At 48.0% G+C, this 16816-nt stretch overlaps 1 protein-coding gene across 6 annotated transcripts in view; it reads left to right on the top strand.

Annotated features, from left to right (window-relative positions):
- TSC2 (TSC complex subunit 2) overlaps nt 1-15722 on the top strand; it is a 56337-nt gene extending 40615 nt beyond the window's left edge. For all 6 annotated transcript variants that reach the window (XM_027862760.1, XM_027862764.1, XM_027862763.1 and 3 more), the window contains 13 exons: nt 1893-2005; nt 2790-3005; nt 4301-4516; nt 7864-8024; nt 9207-9712; nt 10565-10640; nt 11320-11406; nt 11971-12157; nt 13284-13423; nt 13695-13773; nt 14228-14319; nt 14512-14610; nt 15212-15722. In XM_027862760.1, the coding sequence (XP_027718561.1) occupies nt 1893-2005; nt 2790-3005; nt 4301-4516; nt 7864-8024; nt 9207-9712; nt 10565-10640; nt 11320-11406; nt 11971-12157; nt 13284-13423; nt 13695-13773; nt 14228-14319; nt 14512-14610; nt 15212-15382 (2143 nt within the window). In that variant the 3' untranslated portion in view covers nt 15383-15722. The remainder of the gene's footprint in view (nt 1-1892; nt 2006-2789; nt 3006-4300; nt 4517-7863; nt 8025-9206; nt 9713-10564; nt 10641-11319; nt 11407-11970; nt 12158-13283; nt 13424-13694; nt 13774-14227; nt 14320-14511; nt 14611-15211) is intronic.
- Nucleotides 15723-16816: the final 1094 nt, after the last annotated feature.

Raw genomic sequence — 16816 nt, 5'->3', positions numbered from 1 at the left:
TCCCTCTCTATGTACAAGTGATCCCATTCCCTTCCTCCTCTCTTTTTTTTTTTTAAGTAAGGCAATTGGGGTTCAGTGACTTGCCCAAGGTCACACAGCTAGTACGTGTCAAGTGTTTGGTCCGAGGCAGAATTTGAATTCAGGTCCTCCTGACTTCAGGGCCGGTGCTCAATCCACTGGGTCACCTAGCTGCCCCTCCCTCCTTCTCCAGAAGACTATCCCGTCTGTTATCCTCACTCTTACCAGACTTCAGTCTCTCCCTGTCTATTCACTGCTTCCTTACAACCTACAAACATGCCCATCACTCCCCCATCCTCAAAAAACCCTCTTGACCCATCCCTTCCTGCCAGCTGTCATCCTGTGTCTCTTCCAGGTCCTCCAGGAGCCAGTCTGCCATCACTGCCTCCTTTGCCTGGCCTTTCATTCTCTTCTTAACTCTTTGCAGTCTGCTTTCTGACCTCATTATTCAACTGAAACTGCTTTCTCTAAAGTTAAAATAATTTCTTAAGTCGTCAGACCTAACTAATGGCCTTCTCTCAGTCCCTCTCCTTCTGTACCTCTTGGTAGCCTTTTGATATTGTTGATCTTCCTCTTCTCACTGATCACTCGCTTCTCCCTAGACTTTTATGAGGCTGCCTGCTCCTGGTTCTTCTACCTTTCTCACTGCTTTTTCTCAGCCTCTTTTGCTAGATCTTCACCTAGGTCACATCTGCTAACTTTGGGTGTTTCCCCAAGGCTCTATCTTGGCACCTCTTTTCTTTTCCCTCTATTTTACCTGATGATCTCATCAGTTCTCATGGGTTAAACTATCATCTCTATGCAGGTGATTCTCAGATCTTTTTTCTCTAATCCTAACCTCTCTATGGATCTTCATCTGAGCATCCCTAACTGCCTTTTAGACATCTTGAATTAAGTGTTCTGTAGACATCCTAAACCCAGTGTGTCCCAAACATTATCTTTCTTCCCAGACTCTTCCCTCTTGCTAACTTCCCTGTTCCTGTGGAGGGTACCACCATTCTCCCAGTCACCCAGGCTTGTAACCTAGGTGTCATCCTCAACTCCTCACTCTCTGTCACCCCCCAATATCCAATCTGTTGGCCAGGTCTGTCGATTTCATCTTTGCAACATTTCTCCAATAGGCCCCTTTCTTTCTTCTAATGCTGCCATCGCTGTAGTGCAGACCCTCATCACCTCATGCCTGGGCTATTGCACTAGCCATGTAGCCACTAAAGGAATTGTCCTAAAGGCCGGGTTCCTATGTCACACACACACACACACACACACACACACACACACCCCCTCCCTCTTGTTCAGTCAACTTCAGTGGCTTCTTATTACCTCTAGGATCAAATATAAAATCCTCTTTTTGACTTTTACAGCCCCTCTAACCTAGCCCCTTGCTACCTTTCCAGTTTTCTTACACATTCCGCAGATTCTGCCGTTCAGTAACACTGGCCTCCTGTTTGTGGCACATGACGCTCCATCTCCTGACTCAAGATGTTTTCACTGGCCAAGTCCCATACCTGAAACTCATTCCTTCCCATTTCAGCCTCTGAACTTTTCTGATTTTCTTCAAGTCTCAGTTAAAGTCTCACCTTTTGCCAGAAGCTTTTCCTAGTCCTCCTTAATCTCAGTTTCTTCCCTTTAAGATTCTCTCCAGTTCACCCTGTATGGACCTTTTTTTGTACAGAACTGTTTGCATGTTTCTTCCCTCTTAGACTGTGAGCTCCTTAAGAGCAGCAACCTTTCCCCAGTGCTTGGCATAATGCTTGGCACATTGCAACTGGTCTTTAATAAATATTTGTTGACTGACTGACGTAACTGCTGTCAGTAGTTTACACATTATTCTATCCTTAATGCATGATGTGCACATGTGTTGGTGTGTTTCTTAGCACAGATCCCAATTTGCAAGTGAGACAGACAAAGGAGGCGCCAGCCAAATTAGAATCCCAGGCTGGCCAGCAAGTTTGCCGGGGATCTCGAGACCGTGTTCGGTCTATGTCAGGTAAGCTAACATTTTTCTTTTTTCTGTCTTTCTTTCCTGCAGACACCCAGTTCTTCCGTAAAGAGGGGCGCTCTGCAGTGCCAGCTGCAATAAAGATCAGTAAAGAAGTGTGGGATAGCTACAAGGGCTGTCTGAGACCTCACTGGGCTCCATGCCTGACACTTCTGGTGCTTCCTGGGAAATCATCCCTCTGATTTCACTGTCTCTGAAATGAAGACAGGCCCCTTCTACCTTGTGTTTCATGCTTGTTAAATACATTGTCAACGTATGTGGCAGCCTACATATGTACCCCGTCTTCCAGCTTTAAAAGTCTTTGGTTCATTTTTCAATTGTAATGTTTTCTCTTGACAGAAACTCAGATGTGCTTATAAGCTTATCTATAAAGCATCTCTCTTTTTCTCTCAGGTAATTTGAAAAGTGAACCTTTGGGTAGGGCCTGTGGTAGTAAATGCTCCTTTTTCCTGAAAGCAGCACAAGGCCCTTCATTCTTTAGCCTCGGGTTTCCTGAGCTTGACTATGGGGATGATAGCCAGTAGAGCAATAGGTTATATCAATCATGGAGAGAGAGAGAGAGGCCCCTCTCCTTTTCTCCCCATTATAATTTGATGTCCCTTGTGTGGTAAGAGCACTAGTGTGGGATCCTGTTGCTTGTCTGCGTAGCTATGGCTAATAGATTTAAAGGTATATATTTCCTGATGTTGCTTAGCAGGTTGGTACCACTCATTGATTGGCTGCATTCATGTCTTGACATATAACACAGGTTTTCTTTTCTTCCTGTTACCAGGGGGCCACGCTCTTCGGGTCAATGCCTTGGATACTCCAACCTCCCACTTCTCAAGCAGTCCTGCTTCTCCAGGGTTACAGAGTACACCCACTGCTCGGACAGAGAAGGCTTCAGCCAGTGCCCAGACACCTTTACAGAAGGGAAAGACCAACCTGGCTGCCTATGTGCCCCTCCTCACCCAGGGCTGGGCTGAGATCCTGGTCCGGAGGCCCACAGGTATTTAATTGTCTTTGCCGAAGTATAGCTTCCTGACTTATCCCCACATTAGCAGATGCCTCCCTCCTGGTTTGCTTAATACTTATCAGCCCAGTCACTGACAGAGCTGGGCCATACCTTATCCTGCCAGGACCCTAAACTGTTTGCTTCCTCTTGGGAAGTTAGGAGAATAATCTTCTAAAAGAGGATTGATATTGGAATGCCAGGCATTGGTTTATTATGGAGCTGTGCACATTTTCACTGGGATACTCAGGTCTATAAGGCAATGCGTGAGGAGATCCCAAGAAACCCTAGTGAGGTAGGAGGTTTAGGTGGCTGGTTTAGCAACTTCCAGGCAGCAATCTTGGGTCTTAGCCTTTTTAGTGCCCAAAATAGGTCTAGCAGTTGACTAACTGAAAAGATACTTACCACAAGCCTAGCTGCTTGGTGGTCTTGTCATGTTTAAGGGGCCCTAATCCCCTAGGAGGAGTAGAGCCTGCAAAGAGCCTTCCTTAGAAGCAGAGGGTAGCTTTGGCAATAAGAGGAAAGAATCAGAAGGGAGTTGTATGCATTGTGTCCTTGGGGAGACCACATGGAGAGCCTTCCCTACCAGCTGGCCTCCACAAGCCAACTTCAATGTAAAAATCCTCATTGTGCCAATTGGTGTGCTAACCCTGAGCCAGGTTTAGTTTCTCAGCACTCAATACAGAATGAAAAAGCAGTTGCTTTGCCGAGATTGAGGTGGGCTGAGAGTAATGAGACCTTTCACTTTGGGGCCATCTACCTTACCCACCTTGGCTACTGCCTACACGACTCTCACCCTCTTTTCATGAAGAGGGAGCGGAAGGTCCGTACCCTGGCCAGTAATGGCTTAGTTGTGACAGTAGCCAAATAATTTCCTTTAATCATTGAACTAGAAGAGATAGAGGAGATTGTGAATCGATATTTGAGTTTGGTAGTTACCTCGGGAACTACTTAAAATGAAAAATGCCTAAATTAGCGGAAGATGGTTCAGATGGCTTAGCTTAATAGTAGTTGGTGGGGGGAGGAAGAGCCCTGGAGTGAGAGGCATAAGATCTGGGTTCTAGTTCTGCCTTTGCCACTAAGTTGCTATATGACCTCGGGCAAATCACTTCACTTTGCTGAGCCTTGGTTTCCCCATCTGTAAATTGATTGAGGTTTTAATCAAATTATCCTTTTAACTAGTCTGTGATTCTTTGATAGATATTTGCTGACCAAACTCAGACCCCTGGTTTATCTAGGTATAGGGACGTGATAACCCTTTCTGCTTTTTAAAAGATACTCCTTCTTCTTAGGGAATACCAGCTGGCTGATGAGCTTAGAAAACCCTCTAAGTCCATTCTCTTCAGATATCAACAACATGCCACTACAGGAGCTATCTAATGCATTAATGGCAGCTGAGCGTTTTAAGGAGCACCGGGAGACAGCCCTGTATAAGTCCTTGTCAGTGCCATCCTCTAGCCTTACCACAGGGACAGACAAGCCTTCTCTCCTGCAGCGTTCCAATACAGGTGAGAAAGGACCTTGGCTAGGCCCTGGGGGCAGAGTCCGAGGGGTACATAGCATGGGAATGCCTGTTGGGGCTGTAGCGAGGCAGTCTCTCTCATGGGCCTGGTATCCCTCCTTGAGATCACATGGGACATTCATTGAATGTCTTATCTTAGTGCTTTACAGAAGAGATCATCTGCTTGAACCAGGTCCCAAGGGAGAGACTAGGTGGGTGGAGATGATTCCAAAGGTGGTTGTGCCTGGGGATAGAGTTTGCCTCCTTTTATTTTTAATTTTTAGGGGAATAAAGCATTTGGATGACTCTTGGCCCCCCTGGTCCTCAGGTTTTGTTTGGAAAGTTTTGTCAGAACTTATTGTGGCAGATTAATGAATCGGGGTAATCCCCTGAGGTTTGCTTTAGTTCTGTGATCTTCAAGAAAGGGAGAAGGGAGGCTAGTGCTTACCTGTCACCACAATTCAGGCTATCAGGAATGTTCTCATTTCCAGTCTCCATTCTTCATTTTCCTCCCTTGGAGCAGAGCCTTATATAAAAGAGCTTGACTTCCTAAGAAGCTACACATGCCAAGACAGTGTCAGAAGGATGGTCTTCTAGACTGTCCCTTATCAGAATTTCTGTGTTGTGCTGAAGGCTCTGGGCTTGCAAGAAGGAGGAGGAGTAGTTGTGAGGTAGAAGTGGGTAGAAATTTGTCAAGTCTTTGACTAAGCCCCAGCATGCTCTCCTTTGAGTTCATTACCTGGGAGTTGGGCATTAGCTACATTGATCCCAGGCACATGGTGGGAGGTGAAGGAGGAGGGAGCCTGCACCCAGCCACCTGTGGACAGGTTGGCTGTCTGCTTTGGAAGGTTGTGGATTACAGTAAGTGTGAGCTCTCTGAAAAGGTGAACCTCTGCCTTCTCTTCTATAGCCTTTTTCCAGCAAGGCCCTCTTGAAGTTTGTCTTTGAAAATACAAATAGAGGGATTTGTACTCTTGGTTATTTAGGGGAACAAAGAAGGGGTGGTCAGGAACCCAAATTCCTGGCTTAACACTAACCAAACCATAGAAAGCTCTTTCGGTGAGCCCACACAAGGCCCTCCTTTCCCAGTCAAGGTGTTGGGGTGGCTGAGGGTTGCTGCAGGTAGCTTGCCCTAGCTCACTGTAGCTGACTTTGGTTTGGACTTAAGGTCATTAAGGTTTGGACTCTTGGTCATTGTAATTTCTCTGCTGTGATGTGTGTGCGTGTGTGCGTGTGTGCATGTGTGTGTGCGCGTGTACATGTGCGCGCGCGTGTGTGTGAGAGCATGTGACCATGAGCATGCCTGTGTGTGCGTGTGTGCACGCACGTATGTGTGCATTCGTGCAAGTGTGTGACTGAGTGTGTCTGGGGAGTGCATGTGCAGTCTCTCCTTCCTCTTTTATGTAGCTGCTCACGTGGTTCCCTTTGCAGTGGCCTCTTTCTCTTCCATGTACCAGTCCAGTTGTCAAGGAAAGTTGCATAGGAGCGTTTCCTGGGCAGGTATATTTCTATCTCTTTAAGGAAACAAGTATTTGCCATAGAAGAACACCTGATTCATTAGACACTATTTCCCTCATATTGTCACCCTCCCTTTCATGTCTCCTGTTTGTACCCGGTCTCATGATTCTCAGTGAATGGGATCTTGACTAGCATGAAGAAGTCCATGCCAGAAACAGTATTTGCGATTGTTAGCCACTCAGAAGTAGTTCTTCAGCTGAGCTCCGTTCCTGAAATGGAAAGAGATGGACCCCCTTTTCCTGGCCCGAGGACAATAGAAGCCCTTGTCAGACTCCTCAGGGCAATGGTCTGGCTTCTGGGTTAGTTGATGTCAATGACAGTTGCCAGTTACTCTTCAGTTACTCCTCTGTTGAAGGAGCAAAGGCCTATTATCTTCTCTGCCCTGGAAGCTCAGCAGATCCTGTCTGCTTTCAACTTGTATAAGGGTAATTTGGCTGTAGGGAAAAAAAAAAGCACCCCAAACCAAATTGGTTTGCATTTGGATTTTATCAGAATTTTGCATCCTGAAGTGAAGTCCCAGAATCTTGTGATTCTGCTCCCCCATGGGTGATGAGCAGCTCTTGTAGCTCCCTCTGTTGGCCTGCCTCAGTCATCCTGGGAAGAGTGGATGGGGGGGGGGTCCCCAGAGCAGAGACCATCCCATGGCATACCCACCGTGGGATGGCCTCTACTCTGTGGTCCCATGTGGCTTCCTCCTGGCTCGGGGTGTTTGCTTGTCTCCATGGCACCATGATCCCATGGCTATGTAGAAACTCCAGCTGTCCTGGAAAGATCCTGGGCCAGTTAGGAAAGCTCAGTGACCAAGGCCCTGTGCAATGAGTTCTGGCTTGGACAGCTAACCAGATCAGCACGTTTCTTAGAAGGCCTGTGTGTGCAGCGCTAACTCCTTACTCGCTTCTGTTAAATAACTGCCCCCGGGAGCTGGAATCCATTCAGAAAAAAGCTGCTTCAGCGACTTTCTGCTGATTTTTTTTTTTTATGTGCTCAAGTTGGTTTTACCTTTTATTTTGGAAAGCAAATCCTAGCTTTTCAGACGGGTCTTCCAATTCTTTGTCTTAAACTTCTTACATGTCAGCCTTTTCCTTAGGACTAAAATCATAGAGAAACCAGTGGACTCTGTGAGTTCTAGAGGATGGTGTATTGTAGACTCAGGTTTCACTTAACCTCTCTACCATACATGAGATTCTCAATGGATTATGAAGAGCTCATGAAGCTGGTTGAATTGACCATTTCTCAGGTCTGCCTCCACTTTTTTGCCCCAGGATCACTCACAAGAAGGAGGGGTGGTGGTGCCAGTCTACTGCTAACTGCATGTCATTGAGTTTGACTAGTATACCTGGGCCTTGTCTCCCCCTCAACCCCTGGGATGAGGCACATGTATATTGTTGCCTTGGTGAGGAATACAGGGTGACTCGGGCAGATGGCCATAGACCTGATATCTCTTTTCCCAGTTGCTTTGATGAACCTGGGCTAATCTCTTGCTCCCCACCCATTACTTCAGTCACAGAAAAGATATTACCACAGACAGACCTTTCTCTTCCCTTGTGTTCCTCACTGGGCTTAATAGGAAGCTGAACTGATTGATTTTGGGGGATGAGGCAATGTGACCATCCATTGGGCTCATAAGTGAAGGAGAAGGGATCAAGGACCTTACATGGGAAGGGCGGGTGTGCCGATCAAAGTCTGATTTGCCCTTCGAAGGTCACTTCTGACTTTCTTATGGCTGCCCAGCAGTTCTGTGGTAGGGAAAAGGCTGACACTTCTGCAGAGTAGAAGGGGTTCCCCTTGGGCCAGTCCGGTCTCTGGTACTTACTTGGTTTGTTTGTTTCTTGGTAGAATCTGCAGTTGTCCTTGAAGAAGGAAGCCAGACTGAGGTGGACTTGAGAGAGACAGATTCACCCTCTGAGTCTCAAGAGATAGAGGATTTTGAAGGCATCGGCTGTCAGGCAACTGCGAGTGAGGAGAGGTTCAGCAAACTTCAGGAAGTCTATAGTAGGGTGAGTTGTCAGGCTGTATTGGGTTGGGCCTTCAGGAGAGTAACCATTCATTCACTCCCGGGGTGTCTGTCGGGCTTCATCCAGCCTTGTCTTCTGCATAGCTAAAGTGAATCATTCATTAGCAAGCCAAAATGTCATCCTTGCATCCTTTAGCTGAGTTTAACTCCCAACTAGATGATGATAGAGGCCTACTCGCAGTTTCTCTGGCATTGTGTTGATTTGCCATGTGACCACCTCACCCAGTCCTTGTTATTACTATTGTGTTAAGGCATTTGCCATCCAGAGAGGGATGCCTATTCTGGGCAGCTTCTCCCTACCCAACCTTCTCAGTTGGCTTTTGTGACTTAGTATTCCCAGGTGGCAGTTGATTTTTGAGGAGTGCAGTATTCTCTCTCATCCTTATTGCATTCTGAATGTTGTAAATGTGTAAATGGCATGTGGGATCCTGTTTCACTGGTGAGGAAATAGATGTTGGGAAAGAGTCAGGACCTCATGATGAACGAGCAATGGAACCGAATCTTAGGCCAGGTCACTTGGCTCTAGGTTATGGGTTTTTAGGGACATCTTTGGGAAGACATCTCCGTGATTTTGGAACAGAACCCTCTCCTCACAATAACTCCCCTTTCCCAAAAGGGACCATATGACTAGAAAATCATCTATATCTCTTACAGATGACTTTGACTGTAACTACCCTTCTGCTTTTCTAAACTATTATCACCAGATACCTGTAGCACTGACCTGTGGTGGTGATTTGGGATGCAGGTGTAGAAGGCAATTTCCTGGCCCTTATTTCATGTTGCCATCCTAGCTTGTACCACCTTCTCCCCTCTTCCCCTGCCCCACCCACATGCATATACTTCTCTTGGCTCCTGCCTTTCCATCTGTCCCACAGCGTAGCCCAGTAGGGAAGAACTCCTTTTTCAAAATTCTCGCTCAGACCACGTGAGGGAGAGTCCTGAGGATCCCCTCCTCTTTCCCTGTGCCTTCAGCTATAAATCTCTTGGGAAAGAGGCTACCATGTCCCTCCTGCTGGACTGTGGAGTATAGTCCAGGAGCCTGAACTGAATGTAGCTAAAGCCATATTGAGGGCTTTTGAAGTAAATGGGTTTTTTGTTTGTTTGTTTTGTTTTGTTTTTAGTAAATGTTTTTCTTAAAAATCTTCTTTTGGATGGTTTCATTTAGTCCTCTTCCACTTCAAGTCAAGAAGAGAAATCCTTCCGCTCTGAAGAGCTCATGACAGTTGGAATTCCCATTGAGAGAGCTGTCTCTTCTGAAGATGGCAGACCTATAGCTGATCACTCCTTCCAGCCTTCTCAGCCCCTGAGCAAGTCCAGCTCTTCCCCTGAGCTGCAGACCCTGCAGGATGTCCTCAAGGATGCTGAGGATAAAGGCCATCTTGGGAAACTGAGCACAGAAGTCAAAGCTAAGTCCCAGTCGGGGAATTTAGAGGGGGAAGGAGCCAACATCTGGCCAAGCCCAGGGGAGGAGAGCAGAGGCCTTGGTGCAGGCCGGGAAGAGGCTGCAATGCCATCTTCAAGCTCACCACGTTCCCCTAGTGGCCTCCGGCCTCGGGGGTACACCATCTCTGACTCAGCCCCCTCAAGGAGGGGCAAGAAGATGGAGAAGGATGCCTTCAAGAGTAGAGCTGCCACTTCCAACACAGAGAAGGTGCCCGGGATAAACCCCAGGTGCTGTGCACATCTCACCAGTACCCTTTCCTTTGTCTTTCTGGACAAGTCAGCTGTTCTGGTGCACTGTTTTAGCTGTGTGTGCCATCCTGGCAGTCCACTGAGCACTGTAGGCAGCCTGGGTGCAGCCTCCACATGGCCTGACCCTAGGCTGCCCTTCCCCACCTCTGGGAAGCCAGAGCAAGCATAGTTTTAAGAGGTGTGGCCTTCCTGGACAGCAGTACAACAGTCTGCATGTGAACATTTAGGCTTAGGGCTGCAAACATGATGCTGCTCACCTCTAGCTATTTGAAGGGACCAGAGGGGCAATCAGTAGCTTGGCTGTAGTGGGAATTAGGGGTGGACCAGCCTGGAGCGCTTCTTAAATTGTGGGTCATGACCCGTAGTTTAAGAAGCCCTGAAGGGGTGTGAGTGGAAAGAGTTTAAGAAGCCCTGGACTAAAGGGTAGGGTTTAGAAGGGAGGGGCAGGTGGGATGAGGTACAGCCATATTCCCTCTATTTTAAGGCTGTTGAGATGATTATCCCTGAAGCCCTTGCTAACACTGTCCAGAAGAAGAACAGGGCTTCTGCAGGAAGGGCTGGAGAGGTGGTCATGAGCAGACTTTAAAAGACTTGTGGAAGATGGAGACCATTCCCTCAGGGTCCTAGAGAAATGTGACCTCTGGTTCTCCAGTCTTTCTTGGGCCTTGTGACCATGTCCTTTGAAGGTGGACACAACTGTGCCTTGGCCTTGCTCTAAAAGTTGCCATAGGAGATGGAGGCAGCAACTTGCCTGTTTCCTTGTGGGATGTGTGCAGAGGCTCTCCCAGCCTCCCCACTCTGTTGACATGCCTTTCCTACTTCTCTCTGTAGCTTTGTATTCCTGCAGCTCTACCATTCCCCTTTCTTTGGAGATGAGTCCAACAAGCCACTCCTCTTGCCTCCTGAGGTAGGTGGGCATCTTTCGTTGTCCTCACAGACCTCTGTAACCCACACCTCTAGTCCTCTTGGAGAAAGGAGTCCTAACAGTTTCACTGATCAGATTTCCAGAGCTCCCCTTTCTCTGGCTCAACTGGCCTGGGTCCCCTTTGAGTCTTCTTACTGTTGGAAGTCATAGGACCTGGCCTTTAGCACCTGGGCCTAGCCATGGGAGGTGATAGGGTTCTCAAAATGAAGTAGGCTGGCCATCTGCACAGATCCTAGAGAGACAAGCCTGTCTCCTGAAGCAAAATCACTATGGAGGCCCTCTTCCCTCTCCAAGAGAGGACCTTTGGGTTGTGACCAATCCCAAAGGAACAAAAACTCAATGAACTAACTGGGCTTTGTGGCTGACTACAGTAGGGGCCCCATGACCTCTGCCTTCCAGGGTTCTGGCCAGCTAGTACCTTTCAGTGCCACACAGGAATGAATTCACACCCTCCTTGTCATCCTTGCATTCTGTGGTCCTTGAGACGTCTGCCTGAACCTTCCCATCCCTGCCTCCCAAGACTCAGTCCTTGGTTCCTTGTGCCTCACTCCTGTCTGCTCTGGGTTGGGTTGGGTTAGTTGATCTGAGGGGTGGAAGGTTTAGGGAGAGCTGAACTCTCTGTCACCATTGGGCTTATTACAGACTGTCATCTTGATTGCAGACTTTCGAAAGGTCGGTGCAGCTCCTAGATCAGATTCCTTCTTATGATACCCACAAGATTGCTGTCCTCTATGTAGGAGAAGGCCAGGTAAGGTAGCCTGGACATATGAAAGCTAATGCATAGGAGTAACAGCTACTGCCCTCCGGCACCCCCAAGGGCACCTTGCCTGAGGACAGAAGGGCAAGCACTTCTCTCACAATGGAGAGGCCTGCATCCATCCTGCCCCTGACCCGGCTAAGACCCTGGTGGGACGGTATGTGAGACTATGTGTCTGTGCACATGGGCTTCTCCATCTTGAGGATTATCAGTCCCCTTTTGTTCTTGACTTTACGGTGGCTAATCCATTGAAAGGTGCTGGTAGATTACTCTGGTTAGCATTAAAATCCCTTCTTCTGACCACCTTGCCCCTCCTTCCCTCCTCGCTGCATCCCCTTCCCCCCAATATGCCAAGATTTAAAAATAAAAAATAATTCAATGTTCAAAATCTGTGCTAAGAGGTAGGAGGAGAGGATACTTCAGAGTCCAACAGGCCAGGCAAAGGCCAAAATTCCAATGGAGGCAGCAGGGCTTGGTTTTGCTAAAAGTATTGTCACATGCCACCTCTATCCCCTGGTGCCTGAGTCAGGGCACCCAATCTTCTGTCTTCTCCAGAGCAACAGTGAGATCGCCATCCTGTCCAATGAGCATGGCTCCTACAGGTACACGGAGTTCTTGACAGGCTTGGGGAAGCTCATTGAACTGAAAGATTGCCAGCCAGACAAGATCTACCTGGGGGGCCTGGATGTGTGTGGGGAGGACGGGCAGTTCACCTACTGCTGGCACGATGATATCATGCAAGGTAAAGAGCAGTTCTGTCCTCTGTCTCCTGTCTTGGGAAGCATGTCAGGCAGTGTCCTGCAAAGGACAAGTTTTCTTAGTCACGGCAGGATGTAACATTGGTTTCATCCTGACCTATGGCATTGCCCATCTGTGCCCTGAGGCTTGGCTATGACAATATCTTTGTGGTGACACACTTCTTAGGGCCTACCCAGTTTCCTAGGTAGCTCCTAGTTAAGATGGATTAGGGGCTCAGAGGGTTGGGAGTAGGATGAGGCTGAGGGGTGCTCTGTAAGGGATGTTTTGTTGCCAAGGTCCCTGAAGGCTGTGACTGGATTTGTTGTGTTCAGCCCCCATGGCTAGGTTTGGGCAATATGATGGGCCAAGGTAGCTGTTGGCAACAGTGAATAGAGCCTGGACCTGGAGTCAGGAAGACCCAAGTTCATATCCAGCTTCAAATACTTACTGTGTGACCCTGGGCAAGTCACTTAACCTCTGTTTTACCTGTTTCTTCAACTGGAAGTGGGGATAATAATAGCAATACCTCTCAAAGTTGTTGTGAGATAGTATTTGTAAAATACTTAGCACAGTGCCGGGCACATAGTCTAAAGATCTTCTGGTAGGAAGGAATCTAATCATGGTGCAGGGGAACCAGACCATCCTATTCTCCTCTGGCCCCTGAGGTGATACTCCCAGTCAGGTGCCAGGCCCCTATTGAACTTTGTCAAGGGAGCAGCATGGTATGGGATTCAGACCTCTTGATGTAGATGACTTGGTGATGCCACCTCCCCCTAGCATAATAATCTGTACCCAGCAGGGCAAATTGCCATGGGTGGCACTCTGCCCAGGACTGGCACTGACCTCCTGCAGGGGGAAGTATATAGGGAAAAAAATTCCCTTTCTTCACCCTTCCTGGGATAACCAGGTGCCCTCACCCTGTCCTCATGAGCACATCCCATTTACTTTTGGATGGGAGCGGTGTATTCAAGCTTCAGCTGCTTCAACGAATGGTCACTGGCACTTGGCATTGCTTGAAAGCAGTGAGTGGTATGTGTTGTTCTGGCTGGGCAGCTGGCTCACATGCCCTGCTTGCCTGCAGCCTGTCCTGCTATCTGGTCTCAATGTGTCCCCTTGGTTCTGGTTCCCAGCTATCTTTCACATCGCCACTCTGATGCCCACCAAAGACTTGGACAAATACCGCTGTGACAAGAAGAGGCACCTGGGGAATGACTTTGTGTCAATTATCTACAATGATTCTGGAGAAGACTTCAAACTGGGCACCATCAAGGTAAGATTTCTCTTTGGAACATTGACTTTTCCCTCTTCTACACACTCTCTCCCCAAATTGCAGTGGACATTTTGTTATAGAATGGAAACAGAAGCAATAGAGTCCCACGGGGCCATCTCCTTTGTGACTACTCTGTAGTCTCCTTTTCCAAGAACTGGCCTAGGCACAAAGAGTTTTTACTCTTTTGAGATGAGTAGCCCAGTGCCTGGGGCTGCCTTTATATAATTGTGACTTCACATATCCACAAAAGAATTTTGTTGTTTCTTCTCAGGGCCAATTCAACTTTGTCCATGTGATAATCACTCCTCTGGATTATGAATGTAACTTGGTCACGCTGCAGTGTCGGAAAGGTAAAGGGCTCCTTCTTTGCTGGAAGGGGACTTGGATAATCCAATTTTGCCCATTCCATTTACCTACAGGTATGCTTTTGGCCTGGGACAAGTGGTTGATAAAGGCTGTGCCAGGCTGGCAACTCTCTGTGCTGTAAGACCAAAGCAGTATCTGGCAGCAATTTCTGGGATTTGTGTGGGAACATCTTAGACTATCTACAGACCTTAGTAAAAGGAACAAAATGTAAATTGTTTTTATGGCTGAGACCCAGGCAAGTGATAATAGTAGGGAGCATGTGAGCTTGGCCAGATGAGCAGTGTTTGTAGTTTGTATCTGTCTTCCATCCACTTAGGGACTTCATGGAGATCTGTGTAAGCCTTTGGATATGGGAGCACCCTGACACTAAAAACCTGTGAAGCCTGGTTGTACAGTTAAGGCTTGTGTACACTCCAACATTGCCTTTTTCTTCCTTAGATATGGAAGGCCTTGTGGATACCAGTGTGGCTAAAATTGTATCAGACCGAAACCTACCCTTTGTTGCCCGCCAGATGGCATTGCACGCGAATGTGAGTGTTATCCACTTCAGCCTGGCGTCTACTTGGGGACCTGAGTGGGTTGAGAAAGAGGAATGAAGGGCAAAGACTGAACTGTGGCCGGTATCTAGATGGATCTAACTGGAGTGGTTCAGTCATCCAGCTTAATGTTTCACCATGGTTCTTGTGCTAAGCAATTGACCATTTAACTCTCTTTCAAACCAGATGGCCTCCCAAGTCCATCACAGCAGGTCAAACCCTACAGATATCTATCCCTCCAAGTGGATCGCCAGATTGCGCCACATCAAACGGCTCCGGCACAGGGTAGGTGCGGAGCAGGGCTGTGTGTGTGTGTGTGTGTGTGTGTGTGTGTGTACACATATGTACATACATACATACATACATCTGTACTGCAAAGGGGCCCTTTTGTAGGCTAAAGGATGGAGCAACTCAGTTCCATGACTTGCTTGATTTGTGAAATGGTTATCTTGACCTATTTGCTTTCAGGTGTGAGGCCAAAGAAAAAAGTACCAAAAACAGAGATAGGGAGCAGTGACCATTAGATACTAAAAGCAAGTTAAAAACATGGCTTCCTTAAAAATTGAAGTGGGCAGAACAGTGAGGACCCTTTTTGGGGAAAATGTCCTTCCAGCTATAGGTGAACCCTCTTTGTTCCTAGAAGTGCCTAGGAAGGAGGAAGCCTAATTTGAAACATCTCTCTTCAGTTAAATGTCATACTTTGCTAAGCACACTAGCCAAAGGGAGAACCATCATATCTAACAGGTTAATCTAGTGGCTCAGTAACAGATATTTGAAACACTAATATGTACAAAGAAAGACTGTATGGAAGAGGGTGGAAAAGATGTGTGAAGATGTAGGGGAATTCATACTTTCTAGCCTGACTTGTTCCTCTTGTGTTTCTTAGATCCGAGAAGAAACCCAGTACCCGAACTCTGGCTTCCCCTTGATGCAGATGCATCCACCAGCTCACCCCAAGTCCCCACCCCAGGCCCCATCAGATTCCACTCCCACCTATGAGACAGGCCAGAGGAAACGGCTCATCTCTTCCGTGGATGATTTCACGGAGTTTGTATGAGCCTTGGGGGTCAAAAGCCTGTGCTCACTTCCCGAGGTAGTGTCTCTGGTTCTGTTCCTGAAACACTATAGGGTGTCAGTGACTTCACAGCCTGTGTCTCCATTGGCATTTCAGCTGTTGAGCCCTGAACTGGCTCACTTCCTCCTGTGAGATTAGCACAGACCCTATGCCTTGAGAGCTGGCCGGGCCTGGCCCAGTACTACTGAAGCTGCTTACTTCTGACTGTATTGTTCATCAGCCCAACAATGTAGTCAGAACTGTTTATAAATGTAAATGAAATAAAGTGTGTGGATGGTTGCCCTTGGGGCCGAGGAGGGCTTAGCTTTCCCCTTGCATGATAGCTTGTTCTGGGATGTTGTGTGCCAGACAGTTGAAGCAGATGGGGCCCCAGACAGTAATCACAAACAGGCAAGCATGTAGCAGTCCATAGTATTTATTTGACTTTGTCTTTTTTGTAATTGTGGGTTTATTAAAAAAAAAAAAAAGGGAAACGTTTGTGGCCTTGGTCATGGTGCCAGCTAGAAAAGCAGTATATTGATTGCTCAGGCATAGCTGGGCAATGTTGCATCCTGGTAGGTAAGACACAACCAATAATAAATAAGAAACCATCTCTGGGGGCCTGCCTAGCTGGCCCTGGGTGGCCAGTCAGTGTGAGGAGAAAATCTGGCTGTTTACCTTCTTTCCCCCATAGTCCTTTCTCAGCTCGTCTCATGCCTTTCCCCTCCCCCTTTCCCTTGGCGCTCCCAAGCAGCTCCACCCTGTCCGAGGCTGTAGGGCACTTGTCCTGTCTCTGCCACTCCAAGAGTGGTCTTTGGCGGTCCTCACCCAGTGCTTGTACCTTCCCTTTCTTTCTTTCTTTCTTTCTTTCTTTCCTTCCCTCTCTTCCTCTTCCTGTCTGCGCTGTGCTCCCCTCCCCCCACCCCCCAAGCCTTAGGGAGCAGGCACATGCCGTTGACTTCATACCCAGGGCCTAAGGCCCTTGTCCCTGTACAGTGCACCCTGGCCATGTCTTTCTTAGAGGGGTTTGGTTAACTGACAGCTGTTGCCTGTCTCTCACACACTTAATACACAGGCATGCAAACACCACACACACGCACACACAGACACACACACGCACACACAGACACACACAACCCCCCCACCTAACTCCATCACACTTTCCTTTTGGCACTTATTGATCCTAGCCCATCTCCCCAGTTTACAGCTACAGCAAGGTTATGTCTGGGGGCCTCCTACTCAAATTCCTTCCTTTCCCAGTCATTTCGGGCAGGTGGGTAGGACAAATAAGCCTGTAAAAAAGGATCACTACACCCTTTTCCCTCCCTCCCAAGGCTGGACCTGGCCCCCCAGGCCAGGTTATTGTGCAACAAGCAGAAGTAACGGTTCCCTGTCCCCGCCCCCCCCCCCCCCCCCCCCCCCCCCCCCCCCCCCCCC

The sequence above is a fragment of the Vombatus ursinus genome, unplaced genomic scaffold, assembly GCF_900497805.2.
Source record: "Vombatus ursinus unplaced genomic scaffold, bare-nosed wombat genome assembly UNPS02014770.1, whole genome shotgun sequence".
Taxonomy (NCBI): Eukaryota; Metazoa; Chordata; class Mammalia; order Diprotodontia; family Vombatidae; genus Vombatus; species Vombatus ursinus.
This window is presented reverse-complemented; position numbering and strand designations above follow the sequence as displayed.